We start from the raw sequence: 24598 nt of genomic DNA, 5'->3' as shown, positions 1-24598 counted from the left end.
TTCGTATTTCAAAGTATCAATGTAAGTTTTGCAATCGAATTAGAAGTTGTTATATAAGATTCTTCCATATAAGAGTCTTGAAATTCAGCTAACTAACTTCAATTCTAATATTATCACTTATTATAGCTTTTCACTTATCTTCTGCGACAGATCTATATTCGACTGATAATATAGAAATAGGACCTTAAAGTAGTTTCTATTACGGCATATTATTTTGGCAATAGAGACCTGAAAGAACTCCGTTTATTTCTGGACGAAGGACATTATTATTGCTTGTTGGATGTTCCTCGAAACGGAATAAGTATAATATGAACTACTATTGTACAAAATTGGCCTAAGTATTCGATATTGATGATATCTTATAATTACTAACGAGCCATATAATACACTCAGCGGCACGGAATCTTGGCCAAGCACGTATTTTAGGATAACAAGAGCTTTAAGTGTTTCCAATGATTATTTCTAATAAAGGTAGATACAAAAAATCTTTACCAATAGTTCAAGAGGGTAATTAATTACTTTTGAGTGTGTTTTGAATGTATCCTGTACGATACTTTAAGTTTTAGTCGAATCGGGTCATTTGAGTGAATAAGTTCAAAGTTGGAATTTGTGTGTTTTAAAACTATTCTGTTCGGTTTTTTCAATATTGTGATATCGTTTGTTTAATTCAATATCTAACAGTGTTTTAAAACCAATAAAAATGCCCTTATCACCAGCACAGGTGGCACAAGCTGTAGCGTTAGTCGACCAAGGGCTGACACAGCGTGAAATTGCTACAATACTTAACGTACCACGTTCTTCAATGCAATATGCCTTGAAACGATATCGAGAGACAGGGAGCTATTCTCGAAGACCAGGTAGTGGCGGGTTTAGGTGCACGTCTGTCCGGGACGACCGCTTTATTTTGCTGGCAGTTTTGAGAAATCGCTACCTTACAGCAGTTGAGATACGCCACAGGCTCCAAGTAACGAGAGGTGTCAATGTAAGCGAGCGTACAGTAAGAAGACGAATGGAGGAAGTGAATTTAAAAGTCCACAGACCGGCACGAGGCCCTTCTTCTTTTCTCAGACAGCACAGAGTAGCTCGACTTCAATTTGCTAGAGAGCACGTCAACTGGAGCCACGAGCAATGGGCTAAAGTATTGTTCACAGACGAGTGTCGATTCGCTTTGCGTACTCCAGATGATCGAGAAAGAGTATGGAGAAGAAGAGGAGAACGGTTTTTATCAATTACCACCACAAAAACTGTGAGCTTTAATGGCGGTTCAATAATGGTATGGGGAGGAATAAGTTCCGACGCTCGCACAGAGTTGGTCATCGTTAACAACCGCTTAACTGCAGCTCGATATATCGAAGAGGTTCTCCAGGAACATGTTTTTCCTTATTCAGACTTCAAAGGAGAAAACCATTTCCTCCTAATGCACGATAATACACGCCCACATGTTGCGCATTGTGTAGAGGAGTACCTTCATGAGGTCGGTATACGAAAATTGCAGTGGCCAGCTCGTAGCCCGGACTTAAACCCCATAGAGCATATCTGGAACATGCTTAAACGAAAAATTAAATCGAACTCTAACCCTCCTGAAACTCTGGATCAGCTTCGAAGTGCAGCAATGGCCGCTTGGGATAGCGTAAAGCAACTCGATATCCGAAACATCATCCAAAGCATGCCAGAACGTATGAAGGCGCTTATTAGAGCCAGAGGAGGAAACACCCGTTACTAAAAATACAAAAAAACAATAAAAAATACTGTTGTTTTCATTTCATAGTCTTTTGAAACTGATAATGTAAAATTCTTATTTTTCTGGGAAACTGTGTTTTATCGAAAATGTTATTGTTAGTGCAGTGTACTTGTAAAAACAAATTTTGAACGTCATTATTAAAAGCTAAAGAGCTCATCTACTTTAAATTTAGTGTCAATATATGGTCAAATTCAAAATTATTTTCATAAAGGTCACTGAGGAAGTGCCCTTGGGTTGACTCCCAATTCAAATTTTAAAATGGGATCAAATTACAAAATTCATTCCTTATCAACACAAAAACAATCACTCAGTCGGTAGTAAAATCACGGAGTTTTCGAGTAACAGCAACAAAAAAAAAACAAACAACGAGTTTAAAACCTCTTCCTATTTGGAAAGTAGATTAATAAGAAAGCCTATTAATAAATTATTAATGTAAGTCAAGTTTCCTTCCAGTACGTACGTAAAGATGGTTGATTTAGACGATGCATAAAATAGCTCAGTCCCTTCAAAACCAATACGCGTATCACTCATAATATTCTGCTGATAAAATGCATGTTATTCTTATTTAAATTTCTTGTTACTCATAAAAATATGCTTTGTAAGACATTATTCATAACACCAGATGAGAATAATAAGTATAATAATTAATTGATGGAACGGAATTAAAGGAAAATCTCCAGCCAATAAAAGAACGGTATGTAACGTTGACGGATGTTTTTATATTGAACTGAAAAATCTCCTCATTAGACGATATTCGATGATTTCCAACGACCCGTAACCTTTAATCTTAAAAATGCTCATCCAGTTAAGACAAACCATTTGTTTTACTTTAATTAATTATTTCTCTAGCCCCTCAGGCACAAAACACTGCATTCGACGTTTCTTTGTTCTATATCGACAGTATTCAATTATATCGTAACAGAACTGCTATTGTATTGTCATGCATCTTAGTGGAATCATTAGTGCTGATATTTTGCGCTCCAGTTTTTTTCTCGTTTGAATTATCGTGTCATCGTTTTTGTAGTTCTGCTTTTATTCTTTCGATTCAGAATTTGTGATTGCGATGTATGTCGCAGGGGATAACATTCTTGAGGCTTGGAGGACCTCTGTAACGCCAAATCATCAAATTACTAGTTCAAATTACTTCTTTCTATAATTCTCAATTCTATAATTTTATCCATTTGTACAAGTTAAATAAAGACGGAGACAAATTTTTCCATAATTACTCTGGTGCATTTACGATAAGATTTATGGGAATAATTGCAACGGTCGCGCATATTCCTACAGCGATGTTATATACGATGGAATCGAATAATCTTGTACTGCTCGAAAAAACAATTTTAATCTAAAACCTTGGACCCCCTCAACGACAGTGGTTCGATGGAACACAGTGCTTATTCGGTAGTCTAATGCTTTATTGGATGTCCGACACCTCTAGATCGGTTTCTCAAAGGGCTTTGTATATGTTTTAATACATTCTCCATAAAAAAACGTACTAAGCTGAAAAATGTAATGTCTAATCTGATTGATTCCGACTTAAATTAAAGATAATACTCAATTCTGTCTATATTGATTGAAGAACAACATGTTAATTAAATTACTATCTTATTATTAGGTATTTGAAAAGTGATCCATAATTGTGTTTCCTAACTGTGTATGATGAGTGTTTGTAAGTTCTTAATAATATTTAAATCGTAAAAGTATAATATTTCACTGAAATAGCAGACCTGGGACCACAAAGGACCTTAACCGTTTATGCAAAATTTTAAAAGGAAATGACTAAAACAAAAATTCAATACACCACAGTGGCACCGTATTTTTACATTTTTGAATCCAACATTTGGTTAAAAATGTAACGGAATAAATATTTTTTTGAAATAAATTCAGATTTTTCAAACGAAACAGATGGTCCATTCCCAGATACGGCTAAAAATGTCAATAACGTTTTGTTTGGATTAAAATCTAGTTCTATTTTGTTATTTAACCAAGACGGTTTTAGTTCAGATTTATTGATATTTTTAAACATATCCATATATTTAAAGTTATTATCACATTTTTTTTATAATATAGAAATCCCACATGCTCTACTTTTCCCCTAAACCTAGAGTATCTTTCGAAGATTTCCTCCTCGTTAATAAAAATAAATAAATGAAACGCCTTTACAGGAAATCAGTGTTCTTGTACTAAGTGGCAAGCATATACTTTTATATTTATTTATTTTTTATTGTATCTCTTATCGTCCCGTTCTTACTTACGTATTATATTACACATTGTATTCTTTCCAACATTTACGTCATACGAGTAATGATCTTAAATTTCCCGAATTCAACTCCACACAAATATCCTCTGTAGCAATAACCCTAAAATAAATATCGACAGAGCGGCGTGGAAATTGCAACATCTCCGATAATTCAGGATTATTTTGACAAGAAGTCAGCGGCAGTTAGGTACAGAGTCGATCGGGACTTCCTGCGCTCGCAAACATCCGTGCGGGGCCTCTATACGAAAACATTAGGGTGTTTGTACGCGAGGATGGTACTATATTTAGCGTTGATTCATCATTAGATTGGAATCATAAACAGATCTAAATGATCTTAGCCCGTCGGCCCTTTGTTATTATATTCTGTCTCCTTGTCTGAAAGAGATCGCTGCTTAAACGATAAAACCGTCTATTGTAGTGTTCTGATTCAGATTGTTTTTTATTTGTAAGACTTTTTGTTTAATTTGGTGCACAATTAAGAGTTATCTCGATTTAATAATACAGCAATAAAGTCGAAGTCGATAGCTTGGCTTGGCTGGCTTTTTATATATTTTTACAAAGAATTACATTTTTGCTGCGTTAATTCGCTTCGTTCACAAAAATATTTACCAGACTTTTGTTGTTGACATATTTTCGAACAATTTTATGTCAATAGAACATGTTTCGTCGTGTTTTGGTTAAACCGAGCTCATATTGCTGCTTTGTATTTTAAATTGGGTTACTCCTTTGATATGTAATAAATAATATTATTTTCCTTGTCGTTTCTGTTAGTAAAAATCATAACGCCCGCGCCGTTTTTCAGTGGCTTCTTATAATTAGAATTTAAATACAGTACTTTTATATATGTATATACATACAAATACATAATTATTTTTTTATTACGATGTTGCATCATCTTTTATTCAAACTCAAACTCATTCAATAAGACTTCTTAAAGAAGCAATTTTGAATCGTCATATTACACAGTTATAACATTTACCACCGGTTCGGAAGGCAGTTTCTACAGAAGAGCCGGCAAGAAACTGTAGTTGCTCTTTTAAAATAATATAAATTTTTCATTTAAATTCTACATAATATGTAACATGTACATAACAATGATGCCAATGAACTGACCTGTGGTTCTTAAGCGACAACATTCCATGGATTGTCATCTTCCATATATTCATTAATGCTATAGTAGGCTCTCTGAACTAATACATTTTTAATACAGTTTTTGAATTTAGCATTACTAAACGGTTTAATACAATGAGGAATTATATTGTATAAGCGTATACCTTATCCCATAAATGAATTGTTTACTTTACTAAGCCGGAAAACAAGCATTTCAATTTTATTTCTGTCCCTCGTGTCATAACTATGTCTATCACCTACTTTTGTAAGTGGATGTTATTGTGTATATGTAAAATGTTATTAAATATTTACTGTAACGGCACAGTAACGATACCAGTACTCTTAAAGAGATCTCTCAATGATTCCCGAGCACATAAATTGTATATAGAACGTATGGCCCTTTTTTTGCAATACAAATATAGTTTCAATATCTGCTGCCCTGCCCCATAGCGGAATTCCATAGGACATGATGCTATGGAAGTAGCTGAAATAAACCAGTCTAGCCGTATCGGTGAGATGCCTAATCTTTCGTACTGCATAAGCGGCTGAACTGAGTTTAGCAGCGGCGGTGTTAACATGGACTTCCCACTGTAGCTTTTCGTCTAATGGTAAGCCAAGAAGAAATACAGTAGATTTAATAGCGTCTAATACCTCTCCATTTAAGGTATTATAAAATATAATGCCCTATGGGCTATGAAATTGCAATTTACATCAATAACATGGGCTTTTTAGGCCAGGGCACACAAACATATTATAATTTTTAAACTTGCGATATAGATAAATAACACATAAACTATGATAAATTCTGTTATGATGCTTCATTCGCAAAAATTTTAATTATTGAAATAATTTTTTTGTACGAATGAAGAGTGTAATGTCGGCGACATTACACTCTTCATTCGTACTTGCGTTATGACACATGATTTTGCCATGCCTTCATGCCTTTCACACCTGCACATAGCTTTCAAACTAAAACTTCAAACTAAAACATTTATTTATTTAATTAGACTTCTCATAAAAGCACTTTTGAATCGTCATAACAGTAACATTAACCACCGATTCGTAAAGCAGTTTCTACAGAGGAGAGCCGGCAAGAATCTCTGTAGGTACTCTTTTAAAATAATGAAAATTACAAATATTTAAAATAATGTAATGTTACATAATATATTACATATTATACATGTACATAACAATAATGGCAAAGAACTGTCCTGTCGTTCTTACGCGACAACTTTCCATCAATTTATGTTTTATTTCATATTATTTTTATATAGACTTCTTTTATTAACTAGAATATTGTTAGCTTTTGACAAAGCAAATAATCTACGCTAAGGTAGCAAACAATATCTGATTCTATTTAATATTTAAATATCTTGGCAAAATCAAAACATTATTTATTATATAGTTAAAGGTAAAACAAAGCATTTCACCTCACCCTACGTATATATATTTATATGTATTGCAGACTAACTTGAGTCGATAATTAGGAGCGTTTTCAAAGGCTCCCTTTAAAGTTTTCTCAATAAAAGAGTTTCGTAGTTTTTTCCAGTTTCTCAACTAGTTCGAAGTTCACTTCAGCTTGGAGTAAGCCTTTGAAGTGCCGACAATTTGTTCCGGATATGTTAAAAAAGTAATTAGGGAGTTGCGAGTTGCCATGCGAAGAAATAGATTAAGGGCTGAGTTAGCTCACGGTTTACGAAGGGTTGAATTATTCAAACGCGTTTGTGAAATAATTTGTTTTTACGGAGCACGCCGTTTCATGTGTTTAAAATGTTGTTGGGTTGCAGAAGTAAGTTATATTTTTGTATATAATCATTTAGTGGCTTTGTATAATTGTAAAAAGCCTATTGTGATTTAAGGAACGTGGGATATTTGAATGAATTGTATTTTTGTTTAAATATTTTGATCATAATATTTAATCATTAGTTTCATTACATACAATATGCAATTAAATACAACGAATATTGCTGTTTTATTTCACTTTAAACATTGACAACTTAAATTGTATTCAACTTCTTTCGTCATGTGAAAATAATCCACATTACTAAACCCGTATTTGTATTTAACACATAGGTACATATAGCATTCAGGTATTCGTCTAACCTAAACATGATGTTTCTCCATAACAAATGCCATCGACACAGCCAGCGTGCTGGTGCAAAAGACAATAGTTCCCTTTGTAACAGGATTGACAAAATTGTTTACTTCGTGCTTTGTTCGCCCATCTCAATCGACTGTATTGGTAGTGCATGTTAGCAATTATATGCACCGTTTGACCTTTCCTTCAGATGGATTATGTTGACAGTTGTTTTCATGCCTTTGGGTCTGTTCGTGGTAAATGAGATTTCGATTGTATGGAAGAAAATTCCTGTATTTTAGCCATTGTAGTGTACGAACAATATTCAATCATAGATATTTACAATATAATATAAATATAACAAATGTGCATCAACAGCATTAAATCTGAAGTGGTCCCCAATCAATCAGGTCTAGAAAAACAATACCAGTTACAGTTTTGGCGGTATGACATAAAAAATGAAAGTTTTTGTAATACTCGTTTTCAGTAACGACTGTTATATACACTCTAGATTTATATTACTTTTTAAAACATCACCATTATTAAAAGCACCCACGTCAAACATCAAGTTTTCAATTCCCGAACATTTTAAAAAACCTCGTTAACTCCACGATCAGTCACTCCCATTTATTTCCAAAATAAGGAACCGCATACAATTTAATGGCGAACACGATATACCATCTATTTTTACCTGAGTCTACAGTCGATTGGGCAATCGATTACCGCTCTAGCGGCTCGCTTGGCGATGCATTTGCTTGCCTCTTACCACTGTTCGCAATTTTTATCTCGAAAATAGTTAAAGTGCTTCGAATTCGAAGTGGGAAGTATTAACGAATCTCGATGTGTACATTTTTGATATATTTTAATGGGTTTTTCACGTGAGAGTGTTTGAGAGAGCGTTACTGAAAGTTATAATATAAGTTTTTCAATATTCTGTGTATTTGTACGCTCAGTTTGAATACAGTGAATACATTTACAGTGGTGGAATAAATTTAAACTCTATTGAGAATGTGTTGAAAATACTATGGTCATAGAATATAAATCTTTCTTATCAAGCGTGAACCTATTGTATTCTTCACACAAAAAAAAATCATCAACATTGATACACCTATTCATGAGAAGTTTAGATTCATATATAAACTTTGTACAGAATTGTTTAATATCATAAAAATATAAAACATATATAATAAAAGGAAACAAACAGTTAAATTAATAAGGAATACTTCGAAATATTGTATTGTGTTATATTCATTTCTTTGTTTTGGTTAGTCCAATACAGCAGACCGTAATATAATGAGTTACAACATAACAAATTTTCCATGTAATAAGTGAATGAATACTTTGAAAATTATAATTGAATAGTATTTTGAATGTGATAGAACTAGTAATATTTATTTAATACTCACTTAATTAATTAAGAGAAACATTAATTTATAATTAAAAAAAATCTTTTAGAGAATACATGATATTATGCTATATAATATCATTGTGAAATGTGATGTTCTAAGTTTGATGGATATATCTTTCGCAATCAAGGCAAAACTCATGAATGGATTTCAATGAAACTGAACTTGTATTGAAATGGTTTTTAACTGATCGAAAATCTATAGAATTTTATCGTTGTAAGAACCACAGGACCATTCTGTGGCGTAATAATAATTATTATAACAGATAAACAGATAAGTGGTGGACACAGTTTCTTGCCGGTCTTTGCAGAAACTGCTATCCTCTAAATGGTAAATCTGTATTATGACGATTCAAAACTTCTAGAAGAAGTTTTATTAAATAAATAAAAGTTTAAGTATGCGTTTTAATAAAAATAACTTATAGTAGGGGACACCACTATGTACTGGGGGAGAACAGCTTAGAACTCAACGTAACGCCAATATAATATGACGTCATAGGCATGTTGGGGTATTTCTGCGGAACTAGGCTAGACTTTCTAGATATAGAGGATGGAATGACTGAAATTCATAAGTAAAACGGTTAACAGTGATTTGTCCGAGTTAAAGGGGACTTGAACGGGGACGTCTTTTAAGAAATAAATTAATTAATTGTATTTTAAAAAGAAATGAAAACCACACAAATCTCTTAAATAACTAATTAGCAAATATTTGAATTTTTTTATAAAAATTAACACACGGACGCCAGATGCGGTTTCATAGCTGATAAAATAATAAAATGATAATATTATCTCGGATTGTGTAAATTCTATCAAAACTGCAACTAGCGTTTTGTATATCAGCTCGTACATACAAATCGAACATACAACATGTTGCTGTAGTCTTCTTTTTTCTTGTTTCTGAAACAATAAACCGGTACCAGCCGTCATATAAAAAAATCATTAAAATCGGGGACGTTAAAAGTTATCTTCTTAAATATAAAAATCAATTGCTGTTCGTTAGTCTCGCAAATACTCGAGAATGGCTGGTCTGATTTTTCTAATGATGTTTTTGGTGCATTCTGAATAGTCCAGGGAAGGTATAAAAGGTAAGAATAATACGCAGGCGGGCGGAGCCAAGGGCGGGAAGCTAGTAAGGTATAAATATCAAAATCCTCCTTTTTGAAGTCGATTAAATATAACAACTAGTTAAAAACGATAATGGTATGTTTATTCCTTTTTGAATTAAATTGCCAGCTTCAAACTTTGTACGGAAAACTAAGAAAAGACATAGAACACAAATAAACAGAATTTATTTCTATTGCGATCAGAAGGACGAATGTGTTAAATTGAACGCTTATTGGGTTTCGGGAATTAGCAATAAAACGCTTTTTTTTTAAGTAAGAGGCTGAAGCGATTTTGGGAGTTATTTTATGTTATAATTTATACAGAACTCGCTCATCCCGGCGCCGCCCGGATGTCAAAATTCCTGTTTTTTCCCAAAGAAGCATTCAATCGGGATAAAGAGTATCCTATCATCCAATTCAGCTCATACCCTGTCTGTATACCAAATTTCATCAAAACCGGTCAGTAGTTTCAGCGCGATTGACGGACAAACATCCTAACACAACAAAAACAAACTTTCACATTTATAATATTAGTGCGACTAAAATGCAATAACATTTAGTTATATTTAGTAACGTTTTTATTAATGGCAATCTTTTGTGGCTGTTTCATTCTGTTTTACAGTTTACATGTAACGTTAATGTAACGTTAATTTTATGAAATTTTCTGGTTCCATTTTCAAACTGAGTAATACTTTTTCTTAAAGCATTTGGATGCAACTGCTTATCGCTGAAATCAAAGTTTTATAATAATTATGGCCTATAAAATACCAGCATTTTCGTATTTCATCGCAATAGCAATATAGTAAAGTGCATGTAAGATTGATTAGAAAGTTCAATTTGGACATTGGGTTGATCGTTACTAATATAGAAATAGGTATACGATTATATTAGTGTATCGCTTGACTTATTAGCCATTTTTATTCACACTGTTTATAAGGACGTAAGACATTAACAATAGTAACAGATTTTAATAGATTCCGCTTTGCGCTCATAACTCGTGCCGCTTAAGTCACTTGAAGCAGAAAGGTGCTCACGGCGGTTTCAATTAGCAGCCCCGTGTGGACTGCACTTGGAACATAATTTAAAATAAGAACCATTTCACTTCTAGAACATTCTTTCACAACTTATAGAGCGAGATAATCTTGATCTTAAATTAATTTATTTTTAACTTTTTAACGACTTATCAGATGTTATATCCTTTATTATATTTTAATCTACTATTTAGGAATAGGTGGATAAAAATATATAAACAGTTTAAGATGGAATGGAAACACAATCCGTGTTCATTCCGTAAATTAATAATTTTCAATTTAGTATTTTCTTGTGTGTGATTTTACATGCGTATTGTACATTTAAAAATTAAAGGCTTTTTAACGGATTTTCAACGCCATTTGTTTATTATATTATCAACCTGATTAATAATATAACTAACAAATCGCGTTTAAAATCCGTTAAAAGGGACGTAATTTCTAAATTTTCAACTTATTTGTGTACCGTTAATCGTTTTAAAACAATAGTAACAGACCTACCAGATATGCACTCACAATTTCATGAAAATTGGTCCATTCGTTTCGGAGGGGTATTTTATTTGAGAATTTTTATCCGAATAGTTCCCGTTACCGTGGAATTCCCGAAATAAAAATATAATCTATATATATAAAATTCTCGTGTCACAGTTTTCGTTGCCATACTCCTCCGAAACGGCTTGACCGATTCCTCTGAAATTTGGTAAGCATATTGGGTAGGTCTGAGAATCGGCCAACATCTATTTTTTATCCCGATATTCCTACGGGATACGGACTTACGCGGGTGAAACCGCGGGGCGCAGCTAGTATCTTATATCCTTCTTCGAGTCTCAAACTATGTATAAAAGATTTCTTCCAAATCAATTCCATAGTTTTAACGTGAAGAATACACAGACAGACAGACATAAGGACAGGCAGAGTTACTTTCGCATTCATAAATTAGTGGGGATTATTACGGCTCTTAATTGTGAAATCATAATTTCAAAGAAAACGATCAATTAATCGCGTTTTAAAACGGTTAAATTCAGCGCTACTTATTCGGTTCAATGAAAATTAAATGAAACGTCACATTTACCAGACCGCGCTTGCCATAAAATGAGTGTGGTGACCGATAAAAAAATAATTACCCTCGTAACAACTACGCCTCCCCGTCATGGGCACTCGCCGAAAAAGTTTTTGTTCGTTAAAAAAGGATTTAAACTGTTTTATTCGGAAATGCTGGAACTTTTAATCTGATTATTGAAATTTTATAAAAAAACATCTCTGCGTGTTTTTACTCGATTTAAAATGTTAGTATATTATACACAATGCTACCGTTTGTTTAAAAGCAATGAAATTTAGAAATTAAAAACTTTTCAACGGATTTTAAACGCGATTTATTCATTATATTATTAACCCGACGTTTCGAACACTTTACAGCGAGCGTCACGGGGAGACACTATATATAATACTCGCGTGAAACCAAACACAAGAAAATACTATAGCAATGAAATTATTTATATACCAATTTGATTTTTATATTATAGTGTTATATCTAAATCTAGGCCTCAATTAGGAATAAGTAGGTAATTTGTGTTTACACACGGCCTTAGAAACCAAATATATAATAATATAGGGCACCCAATGTGGGGCTTCTGTTATTTCTAATTTAGGAGTGAGTTACTGGTATTGAATTATCGGTTACCGTTTTTTTGTCTATATTTGTTATCTATGTTCGTAATTGTATGTTTGACATATTTAATTGAAAACAAATATTGATAAATTACTGTGACATTCGGTATAAATTTCAATAAATCGCTGTTTTGATAAAATATATTGGGTTGGTTGAACTCTGCCGCGTCCTTAGTAAAAAATATCTTTGCAAAGGGCATTTAGAAAACAAAGAGAAAAAGAAAAGATTTATGTTCGGCTGCGATTTCTCTAGGAGACGAACAAAAAATATTAAGTCGGTTTTAAAACCACTTCAGAAAAGTTGAACGTTTACAATTAGATTTTTTTTGCTTGTTACCTTATAACTTGTAAACGACTTTGATGATTCATTTATTATTTGAAAGCTGAAACATATGGTCTAGTTTATGTTAAAAGTCATTATAAAACACAAAAATTATCTATTTACTAGCACTCTTATCCATTTGTTTGAAATTAAATGAAAGCATTCGTGTTCAAATCAAAAAAACTAAGGCCTCAAGAAGATTCGCTACAAAATCCATCTCTGGCAAAGGATAAGGCCCTCGCTAATGGATTGGAAACATGCGTTCTGTTAAGACAGGTGTTAGTTCTTGTCTCCATTCGCAGCATGAGAACATTGGGATGTATAGCTATTAGCTAGTGTATGTTGAGTTAATGATAATCGGTGTAAGCTGAAACATGTATTATAAATCAAGTGTGAACATGTTTATCGTCATGTATGCAATGATATATGTTTATTTATAATGCTTTAATAAGATATGATGAAGATTCCAAAACAATTCTTCAAAACACTTGACGTGGCACATATGATATTTATACAAGGGAACTTGAAGTCCCTCCTTAAAGACAGTATGTTTTTTGATAATTTTGTAAAGAAAATTGATTAATAAGGAAAAGATCATTCAAACGGTTTGGTATTTAATACTTTGGACTAGAAGGGCCACAGTTTTTCAGTGTAAAACAGAGCCAAGTCTTGTTTTTGAATAAAGCTCCGTATTTATCAATTAGAAACTTATATACAGATTTATTTACAAATTTTCAAAACGTTAATGGCATCAAAGCTAATAGCCAATTAAAACAGGTCCATAATTAAAAGCGTTCATTATACACGTTTTTCATTCAGCCTTTGTTTCAATCAATATATCATTAAATAAGGTTAAAGGCTAATCATGTTACATGGGGCATATGCAATTTATGGCGTACACATGACAGCCTTCTGTGAATAGAAGATTAATCATTAGCTTGGTAATAAAATGTCCTTTTATTTGGCTCCCAATAAATTTTTCCGATGCCGGATTATGACTTCAGTAATAGTGTGATGTTTTCGTAAGAATAATAACTATTTTTAGGATTGAATGGAGTATCATATAATATGTATCGTGTGCGAAGAAATCAAATCGGTCAACTGCACTGTTGGTTCGCCTGATGGTGAGCGGTTACCTTCGCAGAGGCAGTGAGTTATCGCATGTAAACATTCGCAAAAGTAGTGCCCCTGTGAATGCGCTGCCCGCTCTAAAAGTGTAAGGGATAAGAAAAGGAAAGTGCGACTGGAAAGAGGGAATGGACTGGTAAGGGTGAGGAAAACAAAATGGACCTCCGGCTCCCCCAGTCACCGCGCGAAACACATTAGCGTGCTACTATTTCACGCCGGTCTCCTGTGGGGGGTTTCCCAGAGTGAGCTGGCTCAAATCATGCATGCATGAGCATGATCTCTCACTCTATTTCACGCCGACTTATCCAAAGCCAAGATTCTATCATCGATATTCATTCTGTCACAAAGCATAGGTTTTCGTATAAAATGTACGAAATAGATTTGACAAACCCAAATGGTGCAGGAAAAGCATGACCATAAATTCTTCGAAAATCAGTTCAAACAATACAAAATCCCTTATTAGTCAGCAAGTGCAGGCAAAGCGATGGCTCATTAACGCTGTGTTTGCACAAAACTCCGAATTAATTACGGTTTTGTCTCATTAAGCACGATTCGATCCAGTGAAGTTATTTACGACCTGTGAATATTATTTCAATGACGTAATTAGTAAATCGAGACCGTGAGATGGTGTTATATTCATTTCAATTTTGTTTAACTTTATTGTTCTAATTGTAGGAGATAGGTTGTGTGGCATACGATATTTTTTCCGTTTTAGTAATTTATTTATATACGCTCCCTCTAAAAAATTAATAATAGTCAGTAGGCTAATACAGATAATGTATATTTTCATCAATACAAAAATATAATAAATCAATTATATCGTTTGCATATTATAACATATTTTTACACGTAAATAGTAATTTCAACATAATTATGGACAGTATTTCCAACAAAAGATATATCACATTTTGGCTGTTAACTTAAAAAGACAACATCAATTTCGTTAATGGTAGTGATATCAGGCATAGCTCCGACGAAGGAATTATCGGCCTATTGTCCTCGCAAATTAGTTTTGTCTTCGACAAAGAAATGTTGATCGCCTGTCTCGGCTTATGTTTTGGTTATTTCTAATTTGTCACTGTGATACTGCTAAATGACAGTGGTTCTTAATTCGGACACAGATTAGACAAGGAATTGGTATATAATGTCAATAATTGGAATGGTATATAATCCTTTTCCTCACCCGTCCTAGTCCATTCCTTCTTTCCAGTCGTTAATCCTTTCCTTTTCCCTTACCCCATAAAAGCGGGCAGCGCATTCACAGAGGTACTACCTTTGCGAATGTTCATGGGCGGTGGTGATCGCTTACCACCAGGCGAACCACAAGCTCAGTTGCCCGCTATGACATAAAAAAAAAAATTATTTGATCGTCATTTATGTATTTTCTAGCTACATACAGACTCCCGCGGTTTCACCAAAAAGTGCTGAACCGATTGCAATGAAATTTGGTTCGTAGATAAATGGATAACTGGAATAACACATAGGCAACTTTTTATCTCTATATTCCTAGGGGATACAGACTTACGCGGGTGAAACCGCGGGGCGCAGCTAGTCATAACATGTTATATAGATATAACAGTTACTGTTATTGCTGTTTCGTACTAAGGTTATCTTGGCGCGAGTAAGAGCTCGTAAAAAAATAAAATATTGAAAAACTACCATTATTGTATATTTTTTTTAATTTATATAGTGCATTTGTGTAAAAAGTAGAATGAAAGGCGTAGTTAATTTATTCATCAAAATTATAAGGCCCTTCATCCTCTAGCGACAGTTCATTTTCTATTCTGATCAATGAAAAATTAAATTATTCTCGCGCATAAAAAAGATCTAAATACAATACAATGCTACATAAATTATAATATTTATTCATCTACGGACTCGCATTCTAAAAAGGGGCTTGTGAAAATCAGCGCTGCGAATTATGTGCAGCAAATGCCCTATTTAGCACCAGATCGATTAAATGTCCACTTTTTTGCCGACTTCCGAAAAGCAGGGGGTTTCATGATGCGTTTTACTTAAACGTCAATTTGTTTTTTTTATTATCTTATTTATGTAGTATTAGATTTTATGCATATTTATTTTTGTATCTTTTTGTTCTCTTATGTATTATTCTTATATTTCATGTCCTTTCTCTTCTTGTGGTGTACACTTTTTTAAGCCGCCCTTAGCATGTTGTATCCTTTTTTATTTCATAATTTTAATGTTTTATTTTAATAAAAAATAATTCATTTCATTCGTTCATTTTATTTCATTCATTCCTATAATAAATTATACCGCTACCCTTAAACATGGAGAGAAAAACGTACAAGAAGACGACTTATTGCGTATCAAGATACAGATGTCGCAAGCAACAAAACAACCTAATATTAATCAACGCTTGAGTATCTCCAACACCTCTGTACCCAAGGCACGTCTCAACAGTTTGTTGACAATCCGATGCCGGCCCATCACTCGGGATTGGCGATTCAATAAGAGAGCAAACTTCGCAAATGTGATGAACACGATACATTTGTCTCGGCTTTCGTTCGAACGCTGATTGCTTTTGGTGATTGACTTGACTTGACTGTAAGTTTTATGGGAAGTTTTTCTTATTATGTATGTAATAAGTTGTTTCTTTCATTTTACATGTATTGGGATATTCCTTGGATTAAAGAATGACACGATTGTCTACTTGATAAAAAATCTTTTTTTACCTCTCCAAATTCCATTTTTTTCGGAAATCTTGCATAGATACCCACATCTCCAGGGGAAGGAGCCATAGGTTATGTGGGATGCCAAATTTAATTTCTTAAATATGAATCCGAGATTAGTATTAGCTTCGCTTTGGTATAAAACGTTTTTTAAATTAAGTTTTTTATTAACTTAATTGTGAGGAGGTTTCACTTCAAAACATGAGAAATATATTTCGATAGGCACTGGTAGTAAACAGTTCACTGTTTATTGTAGTTAAGTTAAAGACACACATTTAATTACAGATAAACTATTATTTATTTACATTCACATTACTTTAATAAACAAATAAAATCCTTTTCAATCAACTTCAGTATAAGACACAGCTTATCAAACAACTTTTTTCCTTATCTTATAACTTTTTAATCGGTGAACCGATTTTTTATCCGTATGAAAACTGGTACCTTCCGTGTGGTATCATTCAAATTGATCTAGTTCTGATGAGGCGGTTTACTTGTCTGTTAATAGTAATTATCACTAGATTTATTTTTAAAATTTATTTTCCACTAGAATACTACATTATTCCTGAATCAAGCTTGCTTATAGATTTTGCCCCAGGCCAACGACCCGGCCAGCTTGTTCCAAATACTTTACATATAATGTTGTTTGTTTAGTTCTAACCTAACATAACAAAGATTTTCAAATGCCATCACACTTCCATTATCCACATACGTACAACAACACCTTAATCCGACCCCGATAAAATCAAATAAAAGACACCAAATTATATTTGCACGTGCCCATACCCCGCCAAATCACTTCCTCGGCAAAACGACGGCCACATAATTTTTTACAAACGTGTATTGTGGAGGGAAATTTCCGCGTACGTTCCTAAATTGTTCCCCATTGTCAGCTATTTATATTTCCCGTAATTTGGAATGTTATATTATGGCAAAGAGTGGGCCCTCTAAATGCGGGCTTTGTGGTGTTTTAAGGTGATTATGGGTGATGGTGATGAATTAAACGTGTTTTAGCGTGTCATTAGTTGCCGCTTCGGCTTTAAATATACGTTACATGGAATTTGAAGTATGTTATTTCGTTTCGCATTGTTTGTTTTGTTGCGAGAGTATTGTTCGTTAAAATTGATGCAGGAAAATACCGTTATACCTACCTATATACGATCTTTTTAACAATCGTTAGTATTTTTAGAGTCTGGTTCAAATAATTCGTAACAAAAATTGTTTTTGCCTTTTATTCATAAATAACTTTTATATAACAACCCAATGTAGTCTGATATTTCAAAAATGTTCCAATTAAAGTCATAGGATTAGTTATAATAGTGTACTGAATAAAAAAATACCCCATGGTATTAATGGATATCAAACCCAGTGTATATAAGCATATACATTTTTATATCATTGTCGGCGAAGGAGCAAGTAAATCACTAGCTCCTTGTATCATAAACGTTACCATCGCCACTTAACATTTGCAGTGAGAGTATTCACAAGATGAATAAAGGAAAGGACTGGATTCCCCTATGCGTCGAACAAAACACTAACATTTGAATGCTACTATGTTACGGCGTCCTCTTGCGAGGGTGTGGTAACTTGCCCGGTACGAGTTGGACCAATTTGTGCCGAAACGTGCTCTTTTCCCACATTCAATTCATACACATATTGATATACTTAATGATGCTTTCCATACTAGAGAAAATTTGTTAAATACATAGGTACTTATTGTAACTAGTAAGATATGACGTAGGATAGAATCAAAGGGAGGGAGAGATCATATTGTTCGACGCCATGACTCACTTTAGGTCACTGCGCCACTCTAGTATATAAGTAAGGTACTTATTGTTATGTACAGACGACACAAATGGAAATTATTATAATAAAAATAAAAAATTCTTATTTTGCCTTCACAATCATTAAACTACTGAGAAGTATTAACGTTGTGAAAGATTAGTGTCTGAAATACTAGTAGGAAAGGTATTATAATTATTATATATATGAGAATTCGAAATGCTATCAAATAATTATAATAATTAATAATCCATATGAATAATTAAATGGCAGCTATGTGAATGTTTAACTAATGAGTATTGAACTGTGTTAAAGAGAGTCCCGGAGTGTTCCGCGGAGCGATATTAATATAGGATGAGCGGCTTCTGTTGTACAAACGTGGCAAACGGATGGCTTGAAACGGATTTATAACGGGATATATTTCCATTTTATGTTTTCTTATATTGTTTCTTACTTGCCTTGTTAAAATTATTCTGGAATTAAGCGCTTGTGAGTAGCCTACGGGTGTTTTTAACGGATTTTTATAGCGATTTATTTCAATAATAGGTATTGAATATGAAGTATGCTTGTATAGATTATGGATCTCAACTTATTTTCTGATGTTGTGAATAAACTTACGTGACATATTTAAGGGAAATTGCACAATTTTGAAAGTGCTGAATCAGGACCAAGAAATTATCCGAAAGTAGTAGTAGGGACTTAAGAAAGGTTCGAGTTGAGTTTGAACTAAACATTGTTTTTTTAGGATTATCCTAATATCCATAAGGATTTAATCAGTAGATTAGTACACATTCTCAGACCTACTGAGTATACAGAGAAATTTAAAAAATCGGTCAATCCATTTCAGAGGAGTTTATAACTAAGACTGGGACACTAGAATTTCATTTAGAAGCGTGTAAGAATAACTTATCTAGACCCATATATTAGCTCGCTATTTTTAAAGCCCGTGTGTCCGTGTTTATCAAAGATAATATAATTACTGTAGACTATTGAAATCGAATATATTATGCAATTATATGACAAATCAATATGTGCTCTATGATCTAGTACTAAGCGTCAAATTTGGTTGGCATACCATTCCGATATCAATACCTTGATTGCATAGTGACTCTGGGATTTTAATTAATGAATTTAATACGCAAATAGTAATTTAAAATTCAGCATACAAATGTCTAAACTGACGTTATCGAATATAACATTATACGAACACGTGATATGTATATATTTATACAACTACATACAAGATAGTTTAATATACGACCTATAAACATTAAGATGCATTAAGTTTATTGTACTACAATGCCTAATAACTCAACAACAGCTAAATTGATTTAAATTAATTCTACTCTGTGTATCTGTTTGGATGTCCTGACATAAGCTGTTAAAACTGTAAACCTTAGACCATGTTAAGTTAAAAATCTTAAAAAATATGATGCCAGTTATGTAAGTCTAATGTTAAAATGAAATGAAATACAAATAATATCTATATCAATGCGTTTTATTCCTTTAATAATTTGCTAACATCCTATCATACATCATCTGTCCGATTATTCCATCATGTTTGCGTACACTCATTTTTCATCGTAAAATATCAAATTTTAAATTCTATTCAAAATAATTGAAGTCGTTAATTAACCAGCAATTTCTTGGAGCTATCGAAGTTCCGAAATTCGCAAATGGACTGAAACCATTCCACAAATTAACCGTCGGTCAAACACGCTGAAACATGTCTGATAACTTCACAGCGGCCATGTTAATTGTCAAAATTCTGATCACATTGCCGAAATAGTATTGTGTTTGTATATTGCTGTTGCAATATTAGTAACATACTGGATTTATGCTCTGTACTTGAGCTATATAACATTGTTATCGATTAAATCTTGCATTGTTTGAGTTTAATAGTTTTGTGATAAGGACCTCGGATTCCAATAGAAATAGATCGAGAGCGGACAAGAGTATTAAAAGACAAATCCCACTTTTTATCCTTCTAATATTATAAATGCGAAAGTTTGTAAGGATGTGTGTGTCTATGTTGCTCTTTCACGCAAAAACTACTGAACCGATTGCAATGAAATTTGGTACGTAGACAGCTGGACAACTGGAATAACATATAGGCAACTCTTTATCCCGTAATTCCTACGGGATAGAGTTACGCGGGTGAAACCGCGGATCGCAGCTAGTTATTTATAAATTCGTTGGCATATTATCCACATCACCACTTCTCCAAACAACAACAAGAACCATCTTTAGGAAACACGTGAAAAAAAAAATAACAACAATATAAATTCTTATATGAGCTGTGTTCCTGCAGTGGGACCACTTATGAGCTGATATTGATGACTGTGATAAAGTATTGAATGAATTATAAAAGATAAAATCATATTCAAAACATTGATAGTATTATAATTAATTTATATGTTATTTCATTAAATAAACCTAATTTATCCTAGTTAGATTGTGAAGTGGAAAGCTCGCTGTCCGCTAACAGTTCTGCTGCATGGATATAACATTAAATGGAATTTTAGTTTTCGCAGAAATGTTTTAGAGGGAAAATTTCATACGTATCATGTTTCAAATCTTTTATCACAATCATCTTTTAGCATAATAAAAATTACTTCGGATTACCCCTTATAGATAGTCATAAACAGAGGTGAAAGAAATAAAAAAAAGTCTGTTTTATTACATTTTTTAATTCAGGTAAGTCAAAATAATAAATAAAGAAATCATTTTTATTTTGAAACCACTGACAATTACTCCAATATTTGAATGAAAACTCCTAAATTATACTCCTGGCTTGGTCCAAAATGTTCTAACCAACTATGAAGTATCACATCCCCGCATTGTGTGTCGTGACAATCATAACATTTTTCACCAAGCCTATCGGATAATTACAAAGGAGCTTTACGTTCAATTGTATAATTATTAATCACACTTTACACTAATATTATATATGTGAACGTTTGCTTGTTTGGATGTTTGTCCGTCGATCACGCTCTTTAGCGTCTTTCATCTTCTTTCATCTTTTCATCAAAATAACATAAACGGATAATGATGAAATTTGGTATACAGACAGCTGTCTTGGGTCATAGGATTCTTGATATCCGGGCGGAGCCGGGACGGGCGTCTAGTGAAGAATAATTTTGTCGAAAACGATAAATATTGAATTGAGTTGAAATGGAGCTCAAAAAACCAACTCCCCATTACGTTATAACACATTGAGCCACAAATGTAAGATGGGTATGCTAATCTCTATCGAACTAAACCCTAGCACCGGTTCAGAATATTAATATCTTAGCTCTTTCAGGTCACAGTTCAAGATTAACTTCCTGCGGTTTGAGATTACACACTGGCATGTAGTCTTGTCACGATTATTTGGTATAGAAAATTGATTTAACTGAATGTGCGAACGTTATGACTCTGTTATATTCTGCTGTTTCACCCGACTTTGCTTGGGTAAACATATCTTTTGAGTTTATAAATTTTTATACTGTTATTTTATTTTATTAAAATGGTCATCCAATACATGTTACATCACAACTTATACATGGGATACATAGATTTAATAAATAAAAATAAATGTGACCGATAATTATAGGATAACACAACATATAATTTGCGTCAAGTTACAAGTTTTAAATATTACTATATATATATATATATACATAACAGTCATGTTTTTAAATATTATAATTGTAATCTTGGCGGACAGCTTCAAAAAACAAACATCACTTAGTTTTATATAGTCGTTCTTGAGTCGCAATTGCTTAAATCTGATGTTTTCTATAACGAATGAAGTTCTCAACTTGACTCTGTTTGTTTTGATTTTGCTGACTTTTATTTTCGTTCCGTTCTTAATTTGACTGAATTCGTTTTTTTGTTTCGATAAATCCGCTAATTACAACTAATGAATATTTCTATCAATAATTGTTTTTCATCATTTTTGATTTGTTAGAATTTGTATGTTTTCACTCGGACAATCCACAGTTTGGGTGGTTTGGTTACAAACGAGGTCATATCCACGTTTCATATGGACTAAAAACAACAATAATTACACCATTGTAGTTCATATTCCCAATGATAAGCACAAAAAGATCGATATATAACGATTTGATAAGGGTTAAGGTCCGAGCAGCCGCAGACCCTCTTTTTGCAAGGAACAGCCGGTCAGACTATCTTGGGTCAATTAATTTATTCGGGGACGAAGATTAATGGAATGGACATACAAATTGCGTCAAATTTTAATACTATTAGTATCAAATTAGATGACGCCTATTGGATATTAAATTACTTTATTAATGATGACGGGAAGTTGTTGGAAATTTTCAAAGTATATTCTTCGTTCTTTATGTTTCATCTCCTGTCTTCTGTGCTGTACGTTGCATATTATAAAGGAACATTTCTTAAATGTATTATCGGATATCAATTGTGTTTTAATATTCTGTTGGATGAATAATTGTTATTTAAGATACAGATGTCACTTTTCATAACTTGTCTAAACTCAAAAGCTATTAAATCCTATACAATGTAAAATGTCGAATCACTTAGAAACGGAGCGCATTCGTACGAATTGTGCTTTGGTGTTCGACCCTACTACCCTCACTTTGGTAACAGTATTTGTGCCAGCTGTGATTTGCTATCAAGTGACTCTTTTAATTAGGCAGTTATGAATCGCAGTACATTCTTATTACGATCAAATGTAGGATCAAACGGAGGCCTATTTCCTTCGCCTCGCCCTTCCCAGTCCATTCCTTCTTTCCGGTCATCAATCCTTTCCTTGTCCCTTATCCCTTAAAAGCGGGCAGCGCATTCTCAGAGCCTCTGCCAATGTCCATAGGCGGTGGTGATCGTTTACCATCAGGCGAACCACCGGCTCAGTTGCCCGCTATGACATTAAAAAAAATGAATGTGCAACACGACCCAATAACACTAGCAGAGTTCTATCATCCAAAACCTTTTGATGACGTCAACAAAAACATGTAACTAGTAAAGATGAATATGTGACTATGTGATCTCATAGATCAGATAAACCGTATCCTGTATTATAATTTCGAACGCAATTACAACGAAAAGCAAATGCCACAAACGCATATCACTTATTTGCAACATAATATAAATATAATGAAATATTAGTTTATATGAAATTTAAAAACGCCACGCGCTTTACCCAAAACGCTCCTAAAATGTTTATAAATCATGTAATTTGGGCTCAAAAAACATGCCGAAAAATAACAATCAATGCCTAAACAAACGGCATTAATCTTAAGTTTGTTCGTTAATTAAAATAACGTCCTTTGTTCCGCCGATCGACTGTTAAGAAAATACACATTTATAAGCATACTGGCTTAAACGGATGAGAAATGTGCTAAGAATTGAGTTCTCGATTTCATGTTTAAAGTTTCCTAAAAGTTATTCAGAGTTTAATGAGATTTTTAAAGACTGAAAAAGGCGAGCTCAGTGGGATATCATTTGGAAAGTTATAACAGGATTACGTTGAGACGGGAGCACATTTGAATGTATTCTGTGTTAGAGTTATGAAGAAATACCCTGAAGATGTGAACTGGGAACGTCTCGAGGAATATAGTTCATGTGTTAACGCAAATATAATACTTGAACGTAGAAGCTCTCAGTCAAATCGTGTACAAATGATTTATCATAAAGATTATCAACTCATTAATTTATTCATTTTTCATTAGTAATAAGATTTCAAATCCGTAACCCTGGGAACACAATTGACGTTTATAATTCAATGGAATCATCTGCGTATGAAAACATGGCCTCATGTTTACGATCTGAACAAAAACTCTCATAATATTTTACGGACCGAAGTTAAGCCGAAATCGAGGAATCGATATGAGAGCAAAAAAGCCCGCCAAAATTTTCTAACCCCCGAACTGACGTCATAAATCACAATACCGCGTTATTAAAAATAAGCCTCCGTAATCTATAGTGAGTAATAAATTTCGGTCCGCGTGTTTGTTTGTTTAAATTGATTTATATAGTTGATAATACACTTGCTTTGCGTCTGGTTATAAATCACTTTGGTTTTTTATGGTGTATTATGTAAGGATGATAAGAGTTTGAATAGATGGTTTTATAGTTTTTTGTAACGATGTCAAACTTTGAGGTCAAAGTAAAGTCTTTTACACACTAATTTAAATGCACCCATCCTCACTTACTTGCTGTTTTTAATATTCAAGTGTGTATACTCTTAGAAGTGGAAACTTCTTGGGTTCACTCGCGCGGTACCGGGATAAAGAGTAGCCTATTTGCTAATCTGGACGATA

The 24598-nt window shown here is 33.3% G+C and overlaps 1 protein-coding gene across 1 annotated transcript; it reads left to right on the top strand.

Annotated features, from left to right (window-relative positions):
- Nucleotides 1–432: 432 nt before the first annotated feature.
- LOC119830186 (transposable element Tcb2 transposase) lies at nt 433–1912 on the top strand. The gene has a single exon (XM_038353095.1). It carries the CDS (start codon nt 701–703, stop codon nt 1721–1723), a length of 1023 nt encoding a protein of 340 aa, XP_038209023.1. The 5' UTR covers nt 433–700; the 3' UTR covers nt 1724–1912.
- Nucleotides 1913–24598: the final 22686 nt, after the last annotated feature.

The sequence above is a fragment of the Zerene cesonia genome, chromosome 11 (genome assembly GCF_012273895.1).
Source record: "Zerene cesonia ecotype Mississippi chromosome 11, Zerene_cesonia_1.1, whole genome shotgun sequence".
Taxonomy (NCBI): domain Eukaryota; kingdom Metazoa; phylum Arthropoda; class Insecta; order Lepidoptera; family Pieridae; genus Zerene; species Zerene cesonia.
Note: the sequence above shows the minus strand (reverse complement) of the source record. Positions and strands in the feature narration are given on the sequence as shown.

Bases quoted from the DNA above. Each gene is read 5' to 3' on its own strand.
- LOC119830186 (XM_038353095.1), top strand. From the start codon at position 701: ATGCCCTTATCACCAGCACAGGTGGCACAAGCTGTAGCGTTAGTCGAC.